At 45.3% G+C, this 25,285-nt stretch overlaps 2 protein-coding genes across 4 annotated transcripts; both read right to left on the reverse strand.

Moving 5' to 3' along the window:
- Positions 1-216: 216 nt before the first annotated feature.
- lipeb (lipase, hormone-sensitive b) lies at positions 217-14,734 on the reverse strand. Of its 3 annotated transcripts, none has more exons than XM_066719346.1 (14): positions 14,631-14,734; positions 9,629-9,882; positions 9,150-9,452; positions 8,846-8,936; positions 8,669-8,695; positions 8,240-8,385; positions 7,943-8,128; positions 6,485-6,631; positions 6,093-6,237; positions 5,740-5,967; positions 5,489-5,632; positions 2,777-2,952; positions 2,350-2,661; positions 217-2,249 (listed from the first exon to the last, which is right to left on the reverse strand). In XM_066719346.1, exons 1-14 carry the CDS (start codon positions 14,719-14,721, stop codon positions 1,878-1,880), a joined length of 2,622 nt encoding a protein of 873 aa, XP_066575443.1. In that variant the 5' UTR covers positions 14,722-14,734; the 3' UTR covers positions 217-1,877. The 3 variants fall into 3 exon arrangements, with proteins under 3 accessions (XP_066575443.1, XP_066575445.1, XP_066575444.1); XM_066719348.1 differs by lacking the exon at positions 14,631-14,734 and adding an exon at positions 11,790-11,880; XM_066719347.1 differs by lacking the exon at positions 8,669-8,695.
- A 788-nt stretch (positions 14,735-15,522) lies between these two features.
- Positions 15,523-24,257, reverse strand: cd79a (CD79a molecule, immunoglobulin-associated alpha). Its single transcript, XM_066719350.1, has 5 exons — positions 24,117-24,257; positions 18,051-18,470; positions 17,842-17,957; positions 17,511-17,576; positions 15,523-17,329 (listed from the first exon to the last, which is right to left on the reverse strand). Exons 1-5 carry the CDS (start codon positions 24,154-24,156, stop codon positions 17,213-17,215), a joined length of 759 nt encoding a protein of 252 aa, XP_066575447.1. The 5' UTR covers positions 24,157-24,257; the 3' UTR covers positions 15,523-17,212.
- Between the last annotated feature and the right edge of the window lie 1,028 nt (positions 24,258-25,285).

A 25,285-nucleotide genomic window follows, 5' to 3' on the forward strand; every position in this document is an offset into this window, starting at 1 on the left:
ACTTTCTTTATGTGGAATAGCAGGTTGAACAACACACAGATGTATTAATATCATTTTCATATTTATTCCTTTAAAAATCAAAAACCAGGCGGTTTCACTTCAGAGAGTTATCTATATATAAATTCATACATATATATATATATATATATATATATATATTTCATAGATAAACACCAAGACCATTGTAGTTTTATGCAAAACAACAACCAATGAAAATAGCAATAATAACAATATTTATAATTATGAATGATAGTAAAAATATTCTCTACAGAATGAGTTAAGGAGTGGTTGGTTGCACTTTAGGCTTAAAAAAAAATCAATTTTTTAAATGTGCTTGTTTTACATGTCCTGGGAGGAGGAGAAGAAACTGAAAAACGGGGACCAAAGAAGAAGGAAGGAAAAAAATAGAATAAATACTAAAAAATCAAATAGAGAGAATAAGGTTCCAGTGCTAATTTAGTAATTAAAAACTTGGCCAATTATGCAATTAATGGTCAAATACACAATTAAGTGGCTGCAGTAGAGGCTCATGGGATAATGTGCTTTGAGGTCAGCACTCAACACAGCACAGCACAAAATGACAACACAGCACACGCTCACACATGTGCCAGGGATGGAGACGGTGGGGGGGGAGAGAGCAAAAAGTAAGATACACAGATAGTGAGACAGGGACAGACTGGCAGAGTGACAGGAAGACAGAGAGAGGAGAGAAGAGAGTATGATAAAAAGACAGATAAACAGATAGACAAACACAGACAGACAGTGCCCTCCCAGAGTCACAGTGCGTCTGTAAGCTCCAATCAATAAGGTTAATTTTGTTGTAAACATCATAGTGTGGAGAACACACAGACACACAGCTTCATTACAGTCATTACAGTTACAGTACAAACAATTAAATAAAATCTGATGTTATTACACATAATCTGCAGTTAGTGATGTTACTCTGTACACCATAAAATCATGTAATAACATAATAATTACACAGTCTGCTGTAGAGTGTTAATAGATGTGTAATTACACTGACTAATGATGCAGCACCTGGTAATATCAGTAATGTGAGAATAGAAACACTACCCCATGTAGCTATGGTTAATAATTGCACTGATTAGTAAAGTAAATTAAACAGTCTAATAACAATAATGCAGCTCCAGATAATACAAGTTAATTAATAACAGTAACTTAAGTTAATAGTCTAATTATCGTGATGTAACTACATGTTTATAAGAATGTAATTATACTGTTATATATTGTTTTATATATATATGGTTATACACAATATAATGGTTTAAGTATAAATCATATAGTTAAACTAATTAAACTATAGTTCATAGCTGTTTAATAGCAATTGGCTGCAGTGATTAGTACAGTGTAAGAGAAAGGCAATGAGGCTCAATTAGTGTGAGTGTGTATATATGTCAGCATGTTTGTGAGTGTGTGTATTAGTCTTAGTGAGTGTTGTGTATTTGTGTCAGTGCTGGTGAGAGCTCTCTGGTCACTTTAAAGCAGTAGCTTATTACAGTATTGCAGCTCCCACCTCCTCAACAAACCCCTCCATTAACAGGTAGAAGGCAAAATTGTGCGATATAATCAAGTCCCCCCTACACTCTCAACAACACTTCCTATCACTCTTTTGCTCTATCTCTCTGGCTCCCTCTCTTCTGTCCTCACTTCCTCCCAGCCTCTCTTCTCTGCCCCTCTTTCTCGTTCCCCTCTGCCATTTCAGTCTCTCCCCTCTCCATTACGCATTCTCTCACTCTCTCTATACCCTCTTACCCACTCTCTATGGGCCCCCTCTCTCTCCACCTACAACCTCTCTCATGGTCTTGTTTTCCCCCTCTCTATTGGCTCCTCTTTCTCTCTCCCACTCTCTCTCTCTCTCAGGCTCCTATCTCTCTGCTGGCTGCATTGCTGTGAGACTCCACTCCTTCCTCTGGCTCCGCCCCACTATTGGTCCTATCTCCCCTGATGTCCCCGCCCTGGGCCCCTCCCCCAGAATCTGGGAGATTGGCCTGCGTCCTCTCCAGCTTCCTGTGCTTGCGGATAGGGGGCAGGACCTTCTGGTTGAAGATGTCCCTGATTCGATCCACGCAGATATTGGCCGCCTCCCGGGTCTCCCTGGAGAGCTGCGATAGGCTGAGGAAGCCGTGAGGGAGGTCCTCCACCACGCAGAGGCTCACCGGTTGGTCGACGGCACGCAGCCTCTTGGCGAACATCACTGAGTCATCGAGCATGGGGTCCAGAGCACAGGCCTGAGAGAGAGAGAAGCATAATGTACTATTGTGTCAGTCAGTCAGTCAGTATGTCAAGTCAATCAGTCAGTTGGTGGGTCAGTGCGTCAGTGTCTCTCACCACTATGTGTAAAGGGGGCAGTCCTCTCAGCATGCTGTCAGGCGCCAACAGGGGCGACATGTAGGGGTTCCTGACAATTGGTGATGTCTGCACTGTCATCTCTGCTAGCTGCTCCGTGCGCAGGGGCTCAAAGCCCTCAGGGAATTCTGGGAAGAAGGGCGGAGAGGAGGAGGGGCTGGGGGGGTGGGTGCCTGTGGCGTTGACAGCGGTGTGAAAGGAGGGAGGAGGATGCGAGGGGGAGACAAGGAGCCCCCCTGAAGGGGCCCTGTCAGAGGAGTCATCCTCAGTTAGGAAGAAGCTGACGTCCTCACACTGAGAGAGAGAGAGAGAGTTACTATACTGCCTATAGACACACACACATGCACTCAAAGACAGACACAGTGACACACAAGACACAGTGACAGTGTGGGTGGGTGGGCTGCAGTACCGAGCGTTGGCCCTCTGTTGGTGCTGGGGCGGGCGCTGGGTTCCTCAGGGCCCCTAATTCCTGGCAGGTCTGGCTCTTCAGGGAGTCCCGCCCCCGAACCAGGGAGGGCGGGGGTGCGGGGGGGTCACAGTGCAGAGAGCTCAGAGCCGCCTCTGACACACTCTTCCTCACAGAATCTGAGAGAGAGTTACTGGTGAGTTACTGGACATTAACACCACAGAGAGAGAGAGAGAGAGAGAGAGAGAGGGAGGGAGGAAGGGATGAGAAAGAGCAAAAGGGAGAGAGAGAGAGAAACAGAGCTAGAGGGAGGATGAGAGGGAGAGGAAGAGAGAGAGAGGGAGGGTGGGAGAGAGAGAGAGAGGGGTCATTGAAGAAACCCGCTATTTGAACCTGTTGCCAGGGAGACTGTTGCTATGCTACGGTGCATAGGGAGGCGGAAGGGGTCAGGGTGAGGATTGTGAATGAACGAGGGAAGTAACCATGCTGTATGACATCACAAGAGTGTCTGAGAATCCAGCTGCCATCAAGGAAATTTGAAAATATCTATTTATCCATTTATTAGTCAGTTAAAATATGAATTTAGTAATTTTTGTCAAGTCTTCAAAAAGGATAAAAATATCAGTTAGTCCGTCAGTAAGTGTATCAGTCAGTCAAATCCTCTCATTCTTTCAGTCTCACTAACACCTGAAAAATGTGGAATGAAAAATATAAATATTTAAAAAGTATTAAATTACATACACAAAATACAATAATTTTACTTTGACTGACAGCTCGATTGCCAATTCCTTTTGAGAGATGGTGGGAAGTGGGAGGGGCTGTGGATGATGGTTGCTAGGCGACATTAAAGAGACCCTCCTACCAGAGGCCTCCTGGGAGGAAGAGGTGGGGCTTGGGAGACGGAGGAAACGCATCAGAAAGGTCAAAGGTTGCCTGAGGCATGCCCACAGGCGCCAACAAACTGCAGAGACAAGAGAGGCTAAGACAGGAGCAAGGGACGCTGGGATAGAGGGGGGTCTGATATAGATACACTGACTGATTGATTGATGGACTGACTGACATACTGACTGTACTGACTGACTGTCCGACACACTGACTGACACACTGACTGACATTGTCCAACAGATTTTAGTTGCTGCAAGAAATTACAGTATTATATATATATATATATATATATATATACACACACACACACACTCACCTAAAGGATTATTAGGAACACCTGTTCAATTTCTCATTAATGCAATTATCTAACCAACCAATCACATGGCAGTTGCTTCAATGCATTTAGGGGTGTGGTCCTGGTCAAGACAATCTCCTGAACTCCAAACTGAATGTCTGAATGGGAAAGAAAGGTGATTTAAGCAATTTTGAGTGTGGCATAGTTGTTGGTGCCAGATGGGCCGGTCTGAGTATTTCACAATCTGCTCAGTTACTGGGATTTTCACGCACAACCATTTCTAGGGTTTACAAAGAATGGTGTGAAAAGGGAAAAACATCCAGTATGCGGCAGTCCTGTGGGCGAAAATGCCTTGTTGATGCTAGAGGTCAGAGGAGAATGGGCCGACTGATTCAAGCTGATAGAAGAGCAACTTTGACTGAAATAACCACTCGTTTCAACCGAGGTATGCAGCAAAGCATTTGTGAAGCCACAACACGTACAACCTTGAGGCGGATGGGCTACAACAGCAGAAGACCCCACCGGGTACCACTCATCTCCACTACAAATAGGAAAAAGAGGCTACAATTTGCACAAGCTCACCAAAATTGGACAGTTGAAGACTGGAAAAATGTTGCCTGGTCTGATGAGTCTCGATTTCTGTTGAGAAATTCAGATGGTAGAGTCAGAATTTGGCGTAAACAGAATGAGAACATGGATCCATCATGCCTTGTTACCACTGTGCAGGCTGGTGGTGGTGGTGTAATGGTGTGGGGGATGTTTTCTTGGCACACTTTAGGCCCCTTAGTGCCAATTGGGCATCGTTTAAATGCCACGGCCTACCTGAGCATTGTTTCTGACCATGTCCATCCCTTTATGACCACCATGTACTCATCCTCTGATGGCTACTTCCAGCAGGATAATGCACCATGTCACAAAGGTCGAATCATTTCAAATTGGTTTCTTGAACATGACAATGAGTTCACTGTACTAAACTGGCCCCCACAGTCACCAGATCTCAACCCAATAGAGCATCTTTGGGATGTGGTGGAACGGGAGCTTCGTGCCCTGGATGTGCATCCCACAAATCTCCATCAACTGCAAGATGCTATCCTATCAATATGGGCCAACATTTCTAAAGAATGCTTTCAGCACCTTGTTGAATCAATGCCACGTAGAATTAAGGCAGTTCTGAAGGCGAAAGGGGGTCAAACACAGTATTAGTATGGTGTTCCTAATAATCCTTTAGGTGAGTGTATATATATATATATATATATATATAGAGAGAGAGAGAGAGAGAGAGAGAGAGAGAGATAGATAGATAGACAGAGACAGATAGATTATTACCTGTGAGACATGGACATCTAGTCAAGAGATACACAAATGGACACATACAGCCTAGTCCAGTCCATTCTTGAGAAATGGACACTTATATAAGATCGACAGACACAGTCCAGTAATGTCCAGTCCAGAACTCACTCTTACACACACTCACACACCAACAGACACTCTCCTACACTCTACCACTTAAGAGTCCAGTCCAGTGGGGTAGGTACCAGTGGTTCTGCTGGGGTCCAGGAAGGAGTGGATCCAGTTGCTGGCACCCTGAGTCAGGTCCCTGAGCAGGAGGGCGGTGTCCCGGCGCACCATGGCCAGAGTGCTGACCTTCTGCACCAAGGCCTCCGAGAGCGGCTCCGTGCCTGATAGAGAAAGGCGGGGTGAGATAGGTCAATCAGTGTGTCAGTCAGATAGTGTGTGGCGGCGTCAGTGTGCAGCCGTGTCAGTGTGTGTCCATGTCAGGGTGTACCTGCGTAGGCGCTGAGACACTTGGACAGCACACTGAGAGGCAGCAGCGGGTCAATCAGGGAGAGCAGGCGGGAGGGCGAGGCTGTGGCGGTCAGCAGAGTGGCTGGGTATGCCGCCATGATCCCGTCGGGGGGACGCACCCCCAGGGAGGCTGCCCGCATCGCCACAGTGATGCACAGGTTCCCCCCCGCGCTGTCCCCTGCCAGGCACACCCGCTCTCCGGTCCAGCCTGGAGAGACAGTGGGGAAGAGGAGAGAAAGAGGAGAGAGAGGAGGAAAAGAGAGATGTTAACACCAGAGATGGCACAGAGAAACATTCACACAGAGTGGCGGAGGGTGCAGTGGCAAGGCGTACCCAGCAGGTGGCAGTGTCGGAGGGCCCAGCAGTAGGCGAAGAAGCACTCCTCCAGGGCCCTGGGGAAGGGCGCCTCGGGGGCCAGCGAGTAATCCACTGACAGCACAGGCACTGAGAGGCACTGGGACCAGGACTTCAGGTAGGGCTGAGGAAGAAAGAGGGAGATAGGGAGGGAAGGGGAACAGAGGAGAGAGGGGGAAAATGGAGATTAGAGTGCTACACTGACAAAACTGACTCTCCCCTCTTTCCTTCATGCAACCCTGGCTTGTCTCAGCTCAGCTCAGTTCACTTCACTTCAATTTAAATTCATATTGGCAAGACTAAGCGACATCAGTGTAACCAGAGCATTGACAGGTTAAAGTCTTAAAATCCCACCATCTCTCCCTCTCTACCTCGTGTGATTTGGAGGTCTGCGCAACGAAGCCCCCACCGTGGAAGTGGACGATGAGGCAGGAAGAAGGGGGGCTGTGGCGACCTTTGAACCCCAGGGAAAGCGAGGGGCCCTCGGAGCGACAGAGAGAGAGCAGCTCCTCACTGTCCTGAGAGAGAGAGAGAGGGGGGGGGGGGGGGTTATTGTACTGTTGTGTCAGTCTATCAGACCTGCCAACCCTGGACATTTTTATGGAGTAGCACATCAGCGGCGTAAGCTAAAGACACTTAAAATTGTTGTGTGTGTGTATGTGCAACATTCCTCAACCTGTCCACCAGAAAACAATACAATATGAATATACTTCAAATAACTCCTTCATTACTTTGTTTTTACGTTAACCTGGTGTCCTGGTATCGGGACAGCGCTCCAAGATAGACGTTCTCAATATAAAGTGCAAGTAAATTATTAATAAATAAAAAATAGAGCCTCTGTAGCTAAATGAAAACATACATATATGTAGCCAACTGCCATTTACTTTAGCTCCCAATACAAAAAGACAAGATTTAATGATTAAATAAGGTGAACAGCAGCACAATCAACGAATAATACCTAAAATAATAGTGCCTTTTTGTTCTAGCTAACCTTGCTATCCCGTGCATGCCTGCAAGAAGGCATCACACGTGTTAGTTTTGTTTTAAACACTCAGACATGAGAGTAGAAAATCAGAAGGTCTGAAGAGGAGCACCAAAGGTGCTACAACCTAGGCCAGGGGTATGGGGGCTGCCAAGGCCCCCTTTGGAGTCCACCGGCGAAGCCCTGGTGGGGGTTCCAAAGGGGCTTTGCCAGGCATTTCTGTCTATTTCATGAGTGTATCTGGCATTAGAATTATATAAAATAAGCAGTGAACCTAATAAAAAAATCAGTCCCAGAGCTTCATTCTGCGGTTGGTGCTTTTATTTTCAGTATTTGCAATACTGCTATTACACAAGTAATTATGGTATGTTCAATGTTCAGTATTCTAATGTATACATGTATACGTGTAATTACAGTATGTTCTGTTTCCTAGGATCTTGCGCATTGTGGTTGTTGTATTGAGGGAGAGACAAAGCGGTTACTGTGTTGAGAACACGTAATATATGGTGAAAATAAATTGTGTTAAACTATAGTGATCTCTTGTCAATTTAACAGGTGCTTGTAACAAAATCATCCCTCAGCTGTTTGTGGTTTACTCGAATTGTCACCATAGTTTCAAGTAGAGACGCTTCTGCTTCAATATGCGTTTCGGTTTGTGTGGCATCGACTCATGTCGCCGGTCTCAGAACCAAATTAGGACGTAACTTCGGGGGAGGACTGTGCATGAAATCAACTCTCTTCATTGCTGTGACTTTGCCTATGGCGCTCTTCACATACCGGTCCCCCTCTCCCCAGCCAGCCAGCCAGCCAGCCAGACACACACACACACACACACACACAGACTCACCTGTCCATCTCTCAATTCGTACGACAACAATCGCATCATGACGGGGGCGGGGCCAGAGTGGGCGACGGGTGGCGTCACGGTGACGGACAGACGGGGGTCAGAGGCCAGCGGGAGGTCAAAAGTCACAGGGGGCACAGCTAGGGCGCGGTTCACCTTGACTGTTGTTGATGTAATGCTAGCCAAACTCTGAGGAAGAGAGGGAGGGGGAGAGAGGGAGAGATGGAGCATTAATGTATTGTTTGTCTACTCAGTCAGACAGTCAGTCAGTGTGCCCCAACCCTCTCTACCCTCCCTCACCGAAAGGACCTCAGTCTCAGTGATGTTCCAGAAGGTTTTCCAGAATCGCACATCCAGGTTCTGTGTGATGCGCTCAAACTCCGAGCCACGCAGCTCCGGGTCGATGGCGTACTTCCCACTGGTGAAGAAAGAGCTGGCTGCCACTCCTGAGAGAGAGAGAGAGGGTGAGAGGGTGAGAGATGCCAACTGACTGACTGGACACTACAGTACATTAACTGTACTGAGAGAGAGAGAGAGAGAGAGAGACAGAGACAGGGGTAGTGGGAGCAGAGGATGCAGGAGAGAGGGTGAGAAAAGAGAGGGAGGGAGAGTGACATTAACACTGCACTGAGACACAAAGAAAGAGAACGAGAGAGAGAGGAGAACAGGGAGAAGAGGAGTGGAATTTGGGGTCACTAAGCTTTTCTCAGTCTTCCTGAGTAGACTCACCGTACTGCGCTATCCCACCTCCCTCCACTAAGGGGCAGCAGAGAGCAGAAGATACATAAATAACCGTTAGTGACAGTCAGTGTGTCGGTGTATCAGTCAGTGTGCGTGTCAGTCAGTCAGTCAGACAGACAGTCAGTGTGCCAGTCAGTGCTGTGTCTGAGTGTCTGTCTGTCTCACCGAGGCCTGACTGATGTTTTCTGTAATTTTCCCCAAAGGAGACGAGGCCAATGGCGATAGTTTGCAGGAATGGGCGGATCGCTGGAGTGAACTGAGGAGAGAGAGAGGGGTCAGGGAGAAGAGATAGCAGCACGATACATCACTGCCTGCCACACTCTAACAAACAGCACTCTGGGTCCATGACACCATGTATACTGTGTATAAAACAACTCTATACAAAATGTCTGTCAGTTAGTCCATGTGTCAGTCAGTCAGTAAGTGTGTCAGTCAGTCAAATCACCCCTTCCCCCTTTCTCCCCCTCACCTGGAAGCCCAGACAGCGCCCGTAGAAGCAACCCTTGTGCATGCTGGCGTACTCCCTGATGAACTGCTCACTGAGACCCCCGCCCTGCCCCCCTCCCACGCCCCCCCCAAGGAAAAGGCTTCCCCGGGTGTTGTCGGCCAGCAGGCGCTGCGCCAGGTACAGGAGGGCCCTCAGCTGGCACAGCGCGGTGCAGTATGCCTCCAGCTCGGCCGCATTGTGCTGGGCGCGGTAGAAGATGCTGCGGCGGTTGGTGGTGATGTAGCGCCCCTTGTGGACAATGTGGAGAAGGCAGGAGCGCACCACCTGAGAGAGAGAGAGAGAGAGAAAGAGATGTATAATGACTGTGTATATCATTCACTCTCTCCCAGAGAGAGGGCTGGTGGGATAGAGAAAGAGAGGGAGGGAGAGGGAGAGGATGCTGAGAGATGGAGGGAGGCAGAGAGAGAGATTTAGCCGCACACGCACACGCACACACACACCTTAAGGAGGGAGCGGTACCCATTGGCGGGTGTCTGGGGGTCGAAGTCAAAGACATGGCACAGCGCGGAGAACCCCCCAACCACCGGCTCCAGGCTGTGGGCATGGCTCTGTATCTGTGTCAACGCATGCACAAGCCGCCCAGCCGCGCCCATCCCGGCCCCCCCCTCGGGGCTGGAGAAGAAGGTGATGTTGTCGTCGCAGACCTCATACACAGCAGAGAACACAGCTCTGTCCGTACATCCTCCCCCAGGCACTGAGAGAGAGAGAGAGAGAGGGGTTAAATACTGTATATATAAATCTTAGTGTAAAAATTAATTTAATGAGATTGTTGTATTGGTCAGTCACAAACAAAGAGAGTATGACCCACTGCATTTTAAATGTACTCTTATAATAAATAAATAAGCTTCAGACAGGTGAGACAGGTTAGAGAGCCCTGAGGTCCTGGGCCCCCCTCAGACAGAGCAGCCTGCACTCACACTGCCACACAGCGCTGCAGAGCCAAGAGACGCCCTCAGCAGCCTGGCACAGCATCTCAGCAACTACAGCCACACCAGCCCGAGGGCACAGACACTGGGCTCCAGCATCAGCACTGTTGCCCGGGAGATGAACACTGAATACATCAGGAAACAGCACAAAAACACGCTACAGCAACATCAGCCTGCAGAGGGACTACAGCCCACCTCAGGACCGGACCACAGTAAAGGACCCCAAACAGAGACAAGTCTTGAGCCAGTAAAGACTAAGCTGCCACAGTCTGGAGGGAGAGACAGGCCGACACCAGCAGACAGGGAAGCTCAGAGAGGAGAGAGTGTGTGGGGTGGAAGTGGAGGACGAGGCCCACTTCCGGCTGCACTGCCCCAAACACACTGCCGTCAGGGCCGCCTGCTCCCACAGACTGGCAGGCCTGACCCCTGACCTCAGATCACCAAGCAGGGACAACAGAGCGGCCATGCTGCTGGGGGAGGAGCACAGACAGCAGACAGCAGAGAGAGCGGCTCTGTACAGCACTGCCTGACACGGTGGTATCTGCAGATGACCAGGTGTGCCAGTAATGGATAGTAAACATTTCTGTAAATACATGTAAAGTCTAAAATGTACAATCTGTGTGGTTTTTCCCCCGGTTGCTCTGTTCCTGAGCACTGGGCCTGTCTGTCAATGCTTTGGCAATACTGATGTCACCTAGTCCTGCCAATAAAGCTTTCGGAATTTGAATTGAAAGAGGGAGAGGAAGAGGGAGAGGGAGAGAAAGAGAGACAGAGAGGAAGAGGGGGGGGGGCAGGAATGTATGGCCTGACTGGTGTCTTCAGTGTAACTCTACACTGCTGCACAGTATCCTGTGTCTGACTGTGAACCACACAGCAACCTGAACTGACAGCACAACACTATAGCACTCAGCAAGACACTGTACTGTAATACACTGCACTGTAACACATGAATGCACTGAATTGTAACACACTATAATACACTGTACTGTAATACAAATGTACTACACTGTGCTGCATTACACTGTATTTTACAATGCTGTACTGTGCTGTAATACACTGTCTACCTACTTCATCACTCTCCCCCGATCCCACCCACCCCCCTGTCAGTCATGAGGGCAGTGCCGTGTGGACAGTGGTGCGGGTTAGTACCAGTGTCCAACACAGCTGCTGCTCCCCATTGTACTGCCGGTCAAGCAAGCACTGTGCTGTCCGTCCGCCTGTCTGACCACATTAACCCCTGACTGTCTGTCTATCTCGCCACATTAAACTCTGTACACAGTGCATCTATGTCTCTGTCTCTCTCTCTCTCTCTTAATGTTTTCTAACACTAACTGCAGAACACACTGAAACTCTGAGGGGGAGAGACACAGACACAGACACAGACACAGACACAGGCACAGACACAGACACAGACAGACTGAAACCCTGAAGGAGAAAGGGAGACACATACACTCTCACATACACACATACTGGTAAAATGAGACTGAAAAACAAGAGGCTGTAGACAACAGCAGAGAGAGGGAGGGAGACAACAAGAATAACACCTCTCTCTCTCTCTCTCTCTCTCTCATAAGGTTTCACAATCAACTCTCTTCAACAGCACCTTACAACAGCTACAATAATAATTGCAACAACAATTATCAACAACAATAATAATAATAATAACAGGCAGTACCTGCTTCTGAGCTCATGGTTAAGTCCTCTGTAATTCTCTCTCAGTCTGAACTAAATGGAGAGAGAGAGTGAGAAAGACAGGGTGGGAGGGAGGGAGGGAGTGAGAGAGTCCAATCACACTCTCTCTCTCTCTCTCTTCCCCCTTCCACTCTTTTCTCCCTCTTCATCTCTAACCCTTCACCCCCTTCCTTTCCCTTCCTCTTCTCTCCTTCCCTCCTCCCCTCTCTCCCTCTCACCTCTTTGTACACATTCCATTGCTCCCTCGGCACTGAGTTCACTTAACTCCTCAATCAGAGAAGAAAACAACACAACTCCCTGTCTCTCTCTCTCTCTCTCTCTCACACACACACACACACAACACACACACACACACACGTAAACACAGTTTGTTGTATTGTATTTTACTGTACCACACACCATATACAGTACAGTACAGTACACTTAAGTAACACAGTACATCAACACAAGTACTAGAGGACCAGTGCACTGTTTTGTAGTGGAGTGTTGTATAAAATAGTAGTACAGTGTATTGGAAGAAAAAGTATAGATTATTATTATTATTATTATTATTATTAATAATCATAACAATAATCTCTATCTATCTATCTCTCTCTCTCTCTCTCTTTCTCTCTCTCTCTATGACCTTCCTTCCTTCTTTATCTCTCTCTCTCTCTGTCAGTGTTCCAATAACCTTGGCTGTGATTGGCAGGCAGGGGTGTCACCAGGTGGCGCGTGTCAATGACCTTGACCCTAATTGGCTGTTCTCACCCAGAGCAGAGAAAAACAAACATGACCTCTCACAGTACTGCCTCTCACTGACACACTGCCCTCCCCCCAAATCTGTCTCTGTATCTAACTCTCTATATATTTTTGTCTGTGCATGTCTCTGTGTCTCTATATCTGTCTCTGTCTTGGACTCTCTTGTGTCTCTCTCTGCCAGTCTGTCCAGCTGTGTGTGTGTGTGTCTGTGTGTCCCTCTCTCTCTCTCAGTCTGTCCAGCTGTCTCTCTCTAGCAACCGTACCGTCTCTCTGCGCTGACAACAGACTCTGAACTGAAGGCTGTCTCTGACCTTTAACCTCTGGGTGTACACCTCTTCTTATCACCCCCCTCACTCAGTCTTTGTGTCCCATGTGTCAGGGGAGCTGCCTCTGTCCTGACCGCAGGCATTCCTGGGCTGGAGGACCCAGAGTTTGTCTCCGACCTCCTGTAGCATGAAGGCCGAGTCCAGGGGCGTTTGGGCCTCTTCAGTCACTCTCTACAGGGTTTTTAGTTCCTGTAGAATTTCAGTTGGCTCCAAGTTTAGGTCTGCGTCCCAAATTGCACACTTGCTCCCTACACCCTTCGACAAGTTTTTACTTCATGCGACATTGTGCTGACGTCTCAGAGTCTGTACTTGAGTGAGCGAGGGTGTAGGGTGTAGGTCGAAGTTAAAAGCGTTAAATGAGACACACTTCAGTGAGACACACACTTTGAGATCATTTAAAAGACTTTGATACTGGTTAATAAAATGCAAACTTTACCTCATCTTACGAACGTACATAACAATATAGCCCACTACATTTTTTAATGTTTTAAATAATAGCTCAATTGGGCTCCTTCACTCGTTCCCTAAGGTACTGGGACACCCCTTAAGATGGCGACCACGGTGCTTCCGCCCCGCAAGGGTAGAGAATGTGGGAGCAAGTGTGCGATTTGGGTCTTCCTCTGGGATTGGCTGGTACAGTGATTCGATGTAGTTTTTGCAGATGTTTCCACTTTGGACACCCAGTTGTTTGTCGGGTTTCAGGTTGTGCCAAAGTTCCTAAAAACTGTTTTTGTCAATAGAGTCCTCAGTTTGTTTTTATCACACTTTTTTCTGGACCAAAGTGTGCTTGTGTTATCCCAGGGTTTGGCAGTGTGTCTGACACAGTGCTGTATTGTCAGGGTTGTGTTGTTTTTGGCTTGAAAGAGCTTGACGTTTCTTATCAATTGGTTACAGTCATTGTCGAACCATTTTCTCTGTCAGGTTTTCTTTATGGTTTATTCTACTGTGTTTCTTGGAACAGTGGTCTGATGATTCTGCCAGGGTTTTGAAGATGTGGTTGAGGTCTCCAGTCCTGTCATTGCGATAGGTGTTGTGCAGGAACTGGGTCTGTAGCCAGTTTCATTCTGCACTGTTAAGGGTGCTCTGGTACTGCCGTCCGCTGTCTGCTGTCCATCTGCAGCAGGGCGCGCCGCCTGTGCGTAGATAGAGGACTGTGTGGACTGTGTGGTTGTGGTCTTATTGTGCTGATTGCATAGGTTTTGATGCTGTGAGGGTCGAGGTCAGTGCTGGCATAGTCCACCACATTGCACCCTAGAGCTCTCTCCCTCTCCCTCTCTCTTGTGTCAGCATGCTCAGTCAGCTCCTCTCTGAGCTCCACTGTGCTGATCACCTGCTTCCTTATCAATAAACATACTGATCAATCACTGACTAACACACAACAGCACATTACCACACCGCACACAAAAACACAGCATATGATCACACAGTGCAATTCACAACACGGTAAAGTGCACCAGTACAATGAACTGCAATTAAGTAGACATGACATGAAGCTACAATACAGCAAAACACAGCACGTTACACTAAATGACAGTCCAGTCGGTACAAAGAACACTACACTACAATGCACCACAGTGCACAACATAATGCACTACACTACAATACACGACAGTTCAGCACACTACTACACTACAGTGCAGTAGCAGTCACAGTAAGTTCAGATTCGTCGCAGTACACCGGACTAATGTATGCCCAGAGAGCGGACCACATCGCTCCAGGCCGGCGAGAGGAGGCTGCCCAGACACGACGGCTCTTACCTGCCGGGGACTGGCTGCTGTCTCGACGATTCCCCGAAACGCCGGGTCTCTCCCCGTTCTCCACTATCTCTGCCTCCTTCCCCGTCGCCATCTTTCCCTCCTTGTGTCTGTCAATCACAGCCCGGCACAGGCGTCAACGTCACCGCCCACCAATGATAACCCCGCCCCCGAAGTACCCATCCCCGCCCCTCCACCGGTGATCAAAGTCGACCTCCGCCAATCCACGCCCGCAGCGGCCTCGGCCCCGCCCACAGCGCCGCGTCGCCAGGGACACCACCCGGCCTCGCTTCCTCCGCTTCCTCCGTCGCACATAAACAGTCTGACGTCACCGGAGGGAGTTGTAAACGTGTTGTTGGGTGTAGAAGCGCAACTTACCGTTAAACTCACAACAGGCGTACAAATTGATTTGGAAAAGCAATGGGTGTAATAGAAATTTCTTTTCATAACGCTAATTGTATCCGACTTGGCTCGGGCGATCGCAGCCGTGTACAGAACAAGCGTGTAATGCATCCGGCCCGTTTCAGTTACTCACGTACGCACTCCCTCACTGACAGATGCAATTCAATTTATAAAGGCTTTATTGGCATGGATTAATTGACATCAGTGTTGCCATAGCATTGACAGGCATGTCCAGTGCTCAAGAATAGGGCAATGGTAACAGTAAATACAGGAATTATGCATTATGTATCAGTAAGTGTGTCAGTCAGTCAGACAGTCAGTATATCAGTCAGTCAGACATTAAGTGTAGTCAGTGACTCAGTGTCAGGGTATCAGTCAGTCAGTGTGTCTGTCAGACAGTCAGTGTATCAGTCATTGGCTGTGTCGGTGTCAGTGTGTCAGTGAGTGTTGGGGCTGCCAGGTGTCACACAGCACTCTGCTTGGAGGCCAGTGGTGGTTAGTTAGGTTTTGATTTTATTCATGTTATTTCACACACAAACCAAACACATCAAAGAAAACCCTTCAGAAATACATCAGCTGCTTGTCACAGACCCCAATCCTCTCTCTCTCCCCCTATGCCTCGCTCTCCATCTTTCTCTTCCTCTCTCCCTATGTCTCTTCCCTCCTCTCTTCCTCCCTGCCTATTTCTCTACCTTCTCCCCTTTCTCTCTCCCTGCATCTCTTGCAGTGGTAACTCCAGATTCCTGAAAGGGGGAGGGGGCACAGTGATGGAGAAGAGATTAGTGGCATTAGTGATGGAAGTTTGAATGGGACTCCTTATGTTTTCTCCCTTTCCTCCCCTATCCTATCTCTCCTGCATCTCTCTTTTCTAATGTTTCCTCCATTCTCCCTTTCTCCTCTTTAAGCTCTGCTCTGCAACAGAAAATTAGCAAAAATAAATGACAGACACAGATCAGATCAAATCAAATCTGCGTGAAAGTTAATCCTGCTTTTATATTGACTGTGATCAGCATGAGAAAAGGTAAAGCTAGCTAAAACCTAGGCTTTTTGATAATGGGTAAAGGGGCATTTATTTTTAACCCCACTGTCCACAAGTTCAACAACCACTGAATATTCGCCAAATTGTAAATGTGCAGACAATCTATATAACTGCATTTACAAAACAAAAATAATATATAAAAAACCTATTAGTCCATCGATCACATTGTCAAGACAGATCCAACTCCTCTCTCTAATGGGCATGTGGTGTGAATTTGCCGTTTAATCAAGTTAGTGATTGGGAGGGCTCACTGGGAACAGTCACAACGATTAAAATGCTGCCTTTTCATTGTTTTTCTTTATTGATGCTGGTGTAGGGATGGATTTGACTGGAGAAGTTTAATTTTAAAGTGTCAAAGGGAGTGTGTACTTTTTTTCTCTCTCCCTCCCTGTAGGAGCCAAAAGTAATTAGGGTTATGTTTAAGAAGAATTATGATTTATTAATTAGTTTAGATTAATTTACTTCCCATCTTTTGATTTATTATCTGGACACTCACTATTGGAGGTGGGTCACAGCTTGCCCATGCCCACTATTTTTGGAAGCCAAGCCCATATCAGGAAGTAATTGGGAGAAGTAGATAATGGCAGTCCTAGCAGTATTGGAAGCTACACAGTTTTCAACCTCCTACTCCTACTCCTCTTCCTGCTCTCTTTATTTACTTTTCTACTATTAGACACATCAGATTGGTCACGGAAGTGATGTTAAATGGACGAAAGACACAGATATACTGAAAGAATGGAATCCTGAATAAAGAACAGAAGAACAACAGGACAGGACAAAGGTGCTTTGAAACTTTTCCAGTAAATCTGACTTAGAAGCCACTACACTCCCACTCCATCTAGTGAGTCTCTCACTCACTCCCTCACCTCTCTATTTCTCCCTCTCCCTCCCTCCATCTCCCTCTCCCTCCCTCCATCTCCCTCACCCTACTGTCAGCTGAATGTCTTGTGGAAAATTGGTCAAATTAATTAGTTCATATTAATTCAAGTTCATCTATACACTTAGTAATTAATGTAGGCAGGCAGCCAGAAAAGCAGTTAAGTCAATTAAAGGGAAAACATTGCAACTGGAAAAGGGAGAGAGAATCGTTTTAAAATATTCTCCCCCCTTACCTATCTCCCCTCCCTCCCTCTCCCTCTCCCTCTCAGGGTTTCTCCAGCTGGATGTCACAGTCTCTCAGGTTGCCCACGTCTTCGTACGGCCCCCTGACCCCTGAGCGCGAGATGTCATGGTACATGGAGCACTCATCCAGATTCAGGCCCTGTGGAGGGAGGGAGAGAGGGATGAGGAAGGGAGAGGGGAATGAAGGAAGGAAAAAGTTAAAAGTCTGTCTGACTGACACAATGAATGACACACTGAATGACACATTGACTGACTGACGGACTGACTGATTGCCTGAGACTGGTGAAAAGAATGAGTGAACGAGTTTGCAGCTCCCTCACCTCGTAGATGTTCTCCTCCTCTCTCCTCTTCTTCAGGTCTATGCTCTGCTCATTCAGCACCTTCGCCTGAGAGAGAGAAAGAGAGAGACAGATAGAGAGAGTGAGAGAGAGAGAGAGAAAGAGAGCTACAGAGATGCACAGAGAGGGAGGGGGTGGGCAGTACAGAGCTAAAGAGAGGGAGGTTTATGGTTTATATTTGACTTTATATTTGTGTGCACCTTTGAATTTGAATTTGAGCGAGAAAGCGATTCAGATGGAGAGAAGCAGAGAGACACAGAGAGAAAGAGGGGGGTGGGGGACATGGGTAGCGCAGCGCAGCACAGCGCAATACCTTGCAGAGCAGTGCTGCCCCGGGCAGTAACACACAGAGCATCAGCAGGATCCCCTGGGCCTTCAAGAGACTGTTCTTAGTGTCCTCATTGAGGGACAGCAGCCTGGGAATGGGCACTGAGAGAGAGTGAGGAAGGAGAGGAAATCATGATCAAACCTCTCACTATGTCATTGTGCACCTCGACCCTCTCCCTCTCCTCCCTCTCTCACCATACACCCTGAGGTAGGTGCCGTGGCTGAAAATGATGCTGTTGTTGTCCTCTAGCTTGCAGCGGTACAGCTGGCTGTCATTGTAGTGGCTCTGTCTGATGGTGAGTTTTCCGCAAATCTGTCTGGGCCCCAACCACTCCACCCACATGGTGAAACGGTTGTCGTTAGTCATGTTCCCGCAGGACGAAGAGTTGTGCGTCTCCCTCCGTATCCAGGTCCATTGGACTGAAGGGCAAGGGTTGGAGGTGGGGGTGGTAGTAGAGGTTTTGTTACACTCTGGTATTAGGGGGCTGTAACAGCATGACAAAATGGCCGTCTGGCCCAGGACAACCCGGACACTGGGGGCATCCCTCTCCAATTTGACCACATCCTTCCATATAGCCGTGGTGCATTCATAATGTAATTTGTTTGAATCCACAGCTGAGAGGGAGAGAAGAGAGAGGGACAGGTAAATATAGTGCAGTATATATAATATACTTTGACTGATTGGACATTGCAGTGCATTAATACAGTATGAATGGAGAAACATGACAGAAACAGATACTATATCTGCAGGCACAGTACAGTACAGCACAATGTGTTACTGGACATGTGTTAGTGTGTGTGTCGGAATGCAGGCTGACGTCAGTAATACTCAGACATCAGTGCGTGTGGGTTCAGAAGCAGTCATATGACAGTGTGTCATTAAGTACCAGCAGTGTGCGTAGGTTACAGTCTGAGAGTGTATCAGGCATTCAGTCACTGAAGTGTCAAGGTACAGGGTGGGCCGTAAGGAAGATGGGGACAGGGGCATTATCTTTGACCCATATAGTATACCTGTTCAGTGTGTGTGTGCCCATCACTTATGCCAGCTAGCCACCTTGGAGCCTTTAAAAGGTGGGGGTCAAGAAGTAACGGGTCATCGAATGGGTTTGATGAACATTTGATTACTTTACAGAGAATTATATCAGTGACTTCATATGGCTTCTTTTAGCTGTTATTGAGTTGGCGTTTGCTCAATTGCGAAGTTGTTTTATGAGAGGCTGTTGAAGTCCAAATTATAGCTTTTTGGATATGACATATGGTGAAATGGCTATGGTATATGGTGAAATTGATATGATATGCTGAAATGGATATGGTATATACTGAAAGGCTACCAAAGTATAAACAGATATTTTTGTCTACACTACTTCAGTGTTTTCATTGCCATGCTTATAGCGGAAATAACTCTCACACAGTGGCCTTCATGGGTTCGCTTTGATTGGCTAATAATGTCACGTGCTTCTTCAAATATTTCATATACACAGAAAAAGCTTATATACTCATAGAAAAAGCTAACATCCATTTCAGCATATACCATGCCAATTTCAGCATATACCATACCCGTTTAATGATATATCATAGCCATTTCAGCATATCCAAAAAGTTGTAATTTTGATTTAAATGGCCTCTCATATTTTTTTTTGTATGGGACTGAGATTATTATACTGGTATACTGGGATGGTATTTAGGATGTCGTTATTGTTAACCAGGAAGAATCGTTCGTCTGAAAAGTTTAAAAACTTTGTATTTGCGAGACAGGTGGACATTTCATTAAAAGATTTTGGGACTTTACACATTTACCCGTGAGGTTGTCTTTTTGCCTGTATGTGTGTGTTAAGTCTCTATTCGAAAGGTATTACAGTTTTTCTCAATCACTTTGGCTCAATTCTTGAATGAGAATTATTTTTTTGAAAACAGTAAGTTAAAATCTCTGAACAATTTGTTTCTTGTTTACACCAGATTTGAATTTCTTATTCATTTCAGCAGATTGCACATGTTTTGGCACATGTGTGCAAGAGTACAGAGAATTTGCACAATAACTACATGCACATGGCTTGCTGATCAAAACTGATGAGTTGATTCTTAGTGAAATCGTCATACTCTTCACAACTTCTAAATATTCTTTCATCGTGTGAGCCATCACATGCAAAATTATCCATTCAATTATCAAAATCTGTAAGACATACATGTATATTCAATATATATCTATGACATGGAATGTTTGTGATGTCTGCTAAATTGGCAAATTACCTGCCAGTAATACATAGTAATGAAATAGGAATCACAATCATACCAATCAACCAATCAAGTCTGGAAGCCTATATATGGAACTTGCCCACAGCACAATCACTACCATTTTTGAACATGGAGGGACATCACAATCCTGAACAGCAGCTACATGCTTGTGAAAGAGAAATAAGAAGATGTGTAAGAATGCGTGGTGATGGTGTTAGGGGAAGACATAATAGAGGAAGAGGTAGAAGGCAAAGAATAAGAGTCCCTGATTAAATCAGAGCCACAATTGTGGACCATGTCATAAACCATGGTCTTACAATGGAAGAGGCTTGTCGGAGAGTACAGCCTAATGTAAACAGGTCCACTGTGTCATCAATTGTGCAAACATTCCGTAGGGCAAACCAGTAAATATGTACTCGTTCTTAACTTTATACAATAATACAGCACAATTTGAATACAATATACTATCTGTAACATGATCTATTTGTGAATTCTACACGTCATATATAGGAGTTCACAGCAACCTCATGCTGGTGAGCAAAGCATTATTCAGCCATCAGCAAGAACAAGACATCTGCAACGTGCTCATAGCCAACAATTCCATCAGGCTAAGAGAGATCCAAAGTGCAATCATAAATGACGACAATATCTTCGCAAATATCAGCATTACCACTATAGACACTTTTGAAAAAAAAATCAAATGACAACAAAACAACTCGACAAAGTGCCATTTGAGAGGAATAGTGACAAAGTGAAGGAGCTGCGGTACCAGTATGTCCAGGTAAAACATTGGTGGGCACACGGTATATTGTACAGGGAGTTTTACTGTACTGCAATGATGCCTGTATATACTTCTTGAAGTTGTAGATACCCATAAGAACAGAAAACATTTCTACTTTACTAAACTGTCTAATTCTAGAATAGGCTATTAAAAAATAACAGCCATGAATGCTGCTTGTGAGGACATCACAGGCAATCATTGCAGGGGATAGTTGCGCCACGCCCGGTGCATCGAATGGGAAAACATCAGATGTGATGTTGACGAAAATCTCTGGCCAGACCAATAACTTGTAGTGTTATGTACTGTGAGGAGGTACAATTTATTGTTTGTTACAGAACTAGAGCAGGTTTTCCCATGGATGTCATTTTGTGTCAAATTTTCTATTCACTATATATGACTTTAAGAAATATGTAAAAATGGACACACAAATGTGAATTTTCTGTTTACATGTAACACATTGCTACAAAAATAAATTTACTGTATACAAATGTGCATATCCTTTTTCTGTGTACTAAAGTATTGACTTTTCCCAGTAAACGTTTACCTACTGTTGAAATTGGTATCTAAAAAGCTCAGTGTGATACACAATAGCATTCAGCTAGACAAAAATGACATTCTTGTATAGTACAGTAAGCAGTCAGCATCAACAAAAAAGTAGAACAAAACTGAAATTTGTATATAACAAACATTTGCAGGGTTGACTGCCATGGTGAAAAAACATCTAAACATTTTGACCAGTACAGCTCACACAAAGATACAATGACATTTTGGTGGCATTGGCCAATTTACTGATACAATAACTAGGTTTTGAAGCATGAATTAAATGTTTTGGGTGAGTTACTAAATTTTGCAGACATGCAATAGAGTTGTGATGTCCCATAAAACAGTTGTGACGATTGTACTTACAGTTTAGAGAATGTTAATACTGTTTCACAAAATAAGCCAAAGCCATTGAGAAACTGTAATAGCTGTTGGATCATTTTGCACATTGCTTTATTTGCACATTATAATACATGCCATTGTATATTTTTCGCTTGCCTCCTTATGCACAATGCATATTTTGCATATGAAACAGTATATTAATTATTTCCTATGGGGTGTTGAAGTGCAATGCATTGTAGGGTTAATGAATATGTCTATAGTAGTTCCAGACGGTTTGTTTACATAAAACATAAGAGAGCTGTTTTATGCTATATTGGTTGAAGTTTTGCTGTGGTGATTTTGTAAGAAAGCAAAGGAATACTATAGCACACCTGTTGTGGGCAAAAGTGCAATACATGAATGATCAATTATACACTCTGAGAAAACTGAACGAATAGTCAGTGTGTGAGTGTCAGTCAGTATGTGCGCGCTTGTCTGTGTGTGTGTTTGTTTGTCAGTCAGTTTGTGTGTGTGTGTGAGGGAGAAACGTTTCCGATCTCCGATAAAGTTATGTATAATTTCTCCCTCACCTGTACAGAACATGATATGCATGTAGAATGGCTGCCACAGGAGTTGAGGGGAGATCACAGACTTTTTAAGTTTAAATAAATTATTAAACGTATCGTGGGGAATGTGCACTTTAGTGGGTGTGTTGTTTCAGAGGTTTATAAATGAATGTCCAAAAAATACTATTAACTAGCCTTATTGAACTGAATAATAGAATTGATATTTGGATAGTTTAATGAAGGTGACAATTATCTTGCTGGGAAATACTTCGACTACCTGTTTTATCTTTAATTTAAAAGTATTAGACTCTGCCAATAACAGTACAAACGTTTTGTGATGGAATAATATTTACTGAACTAGGAGGCGGCTTCTCAGGAGCAGGTCTTTGTTTTAACTGAGAGGAGGGGCGCACATGTATGACCTGTCGCTAATGTATTCTATTTAGCAGAGACACACTAAACTGTCAAACAGGGGACTATAATACATGTTAATAAATTACTGCCTGCCGTGTTCTGGGGTTCTGGGTAGGTAAGGTTATTTATGGACTTTGAATGTTTGAATTTGATCAATATTATATTTCTAGAGCCCTTGTCTTAATGAATGGTTTAGACAGGGGAAGGTTCTATTGAGGCTAGGCTATCAGACCTCAGTAGGAGACCTCTGGGAGAGAGAGAGGTGTGTATATGTGTCACTCAGTCAAACAGGGAGAGAGTTTGAGGTACACCACACTACACTTTACTGTGTTTATACCGCACTACACCACACTACACTTTACTGTGTTTATACCTCAAAACACTTTACTGCTTATACCACACTATACCGCATTACACTTTACTGTTTATAACACACTACACTTTATTGTGTTTATACCACACTACGCTTTACTGTATTTATACCAGACTACACCACACTACACATTATTGTGTTTATACTACAGTACCCCACATTACACTTTACTGTGTTTATACCACACTACACATTATTGTGTTTACACCGCACTACACCACACTACACTTTACTGTGTTTATACCTCAATACATTTTACTGTTTATACCACACTACACCACATTACACTTACTGTGTTTATACCTCACTACTTTACTGTTTATACCACACTACACTTTATTGTGTTTATACCACACTACACCACACTACGCTTTACTGTATTTATACCACACTACACCACACTACACTTTACTGTGTTTATACCACATTACACCACACAACACCTGTTTTTACTGTTCGGTTGATTTGCTATCAAGTGTTTGATTGAGTACTGTGCAGATTATATATCAACAATTATTGATCATACCTGGTAGGGATGCAGGCAGGAGTCTGTGGATGTCTCAAATTAATAATAATAATAATCATATTAATAATAGTAGTAGTAGTCCTGCAAGAAAAGCAAGTGTAGACACGCAGATGGTGTGAGGTGCTCAGTGTCAGTGCAGCTGTGTGGAAGTGAGCATCACTGGAGCAGAACAGTGAGCAGCTAAAAATACTGACTTACTGAAACTGACACACACTGACACACTGACACCCGCACGCCCACACAGACACACACAACACACACACACACACACAACACACACACACCTAAGCAGACATCCTGCTATACACTTTAAAACCCAAGGAGTCACAAAAACAGGGAGACAACCAAATAAACTCTCTCTCACACAAACAGACACACATTAAACTAACAATACAGAAGAGAGCAAATACTTTTTTAAAGAATTTGAACACATAACTCCTTCCCTTCCTCCACCTCTCACTCCCTCCTTTTTCACTACCTCCCTCCCCACATCCCCCACTCTCCTCACCCATCCAAAGACTCAGGAACAAAATCAGTCTTCCCTCCATCTTCTCCCTCTCTCTTTCTCTCTCTCCGTCAGTGGGGTTTCAAACTGGCGTGATACCGACAGCGAGAAAACAGAACCTCAAAAAGACAAGTACAAGGCAACAACAGGTTTTGAGACATCTGTAGCATATGCAAATCCTCCCCTCCCTCTCTCTCACTTTCTCCCTCCCTCCCTTCCTCTGTCTCTCACTTCTGCAGAGAAACTTTCCTTCATCTTGTCATTCCTCTCCATCTTCCCTTCAGTTGTTTTGTGTTACTCCTCCCCTCTCTCTTTCACTCTGTCCTCTGTTGGGGTTCTTGTCTCTCTCTGTCATCCCTCTCCCTTTTTATGCTCTCCTCCTTGCCGAGTGGTTCTTTTTGGAGCATCATCATCTCTCGTCTATCACTTTTCTTTCCCTCCCTCCTTCTCCCTTCTGCCCCTCATTCTCTCTCCATCTCTTCTCTTTCCCCTTCTTCCTTTCCTCCATATTTCTCCTTTCCTCATATCTCCCTATCTCCTTCTCCTCCTCTGTCCTGCTTTCTCCCTCCCTCCTCTCTCTCTACTTCTCCTCCTTCCTCCTTCTGTCTCCCTCCCTTCTCCCTCTCCCTTGCAGGGATGTGAAAGATCAGCCGAAACTCCAAAAATCTTTTATTTGTTTATTTAGAGTAAAAAAACTAAAGAGTCAGAAATTTGTAACACAACCAGGTGGAAAAACTTTTGTACAGGAAAAATCACCCCAGAAAAACACAGCTATAACTAGCCCATCTCAAAATACACAGTATAGTTAAATGTGGTGTGTGTATATATACATAAAAGCCAGAGTGAAAATGCATAGATTATTTCTTCTTTTAATCTAAATTATTTAAAAATTAAGGAAATAAAATACAAGTTAAAACCTAATACGCTGTCCCAAAGTTGGACACTAGGGGAGCGCTGTTTTCTACCATCCTTTCATGACTTATAGGCTTGTTAGCTAACAATGGGGAGGAGTTCAGGGCCCAGTTCCTCATACTCCCAACTCCTACTATAATCTCTAATATCACTAGTACTATATCTTTCTCTACCTACTGCTGCAACAGGTAGTAGCAGGTAGTTTCCTCCTCCTTGAGAGACAGACCTCCCCACTCAGAGTGCATTTGAGTGTGAGTATG

Source organism: Amia ocellicauda, chromosome 12, assembly GCF_036373705.1.
Source record: "Amia ocellicauda isolate fAmiCal2 chromosome 12, fAmiCal2.hap1, whole genome shotgun sequence".
Taxonomy (NCBI): Eukaryota; Metazoa; Chordata; class Actinopteri; order Amiiformes; family Amiidae; genus Amia; species Amia ocellicauda.

Bases quoted from the DNA above. Each gene is read 5' to 3' on its own strand.
- lipeb (XM_066719346.1), bottom strand. From the start codon at position 14,721: ATGGCGACGGGGAAGGAGGCAGAGATAGTGGAGAACGGGGAGAGACCC. The intron at 8,696-8,845 runs GTGAGACAGACA...GCTGCCCCTTAG, and splicing joins AAAACATCAGTCAGGCCTCG to TGGAGGGAGGTGGGATAGCG. The intron at 5,968-6,092 runs GTACGCCTTGCC...CTGTCTCTCCAG, and splicing joins CCGACACTGCCACCTGCTGG to GCTGGACCGGAGAGCGGGTG.
- cd79a (XM_066719350.1), bottom strand. From the start codon at position 24,156: ATGGAGGGAAGACTGATTTTGTTCCTGAGTCTTTGGATGG. The intron at 18,471-24,116 runs GTGAGGAGAGTG...TCTCCCTCTCAG, and splicing joins GTTCCTGAGTCTTTGGATGG to CTGTGGATTCAAACAAATTA. The intron at 17,330-17,510 runs GTGAGGGAGCTG...CTCCCTCCACAG, and splicing joins AGGAGGAGAACATCTACGAG to GGCCTGAATCTGGATGAGTG.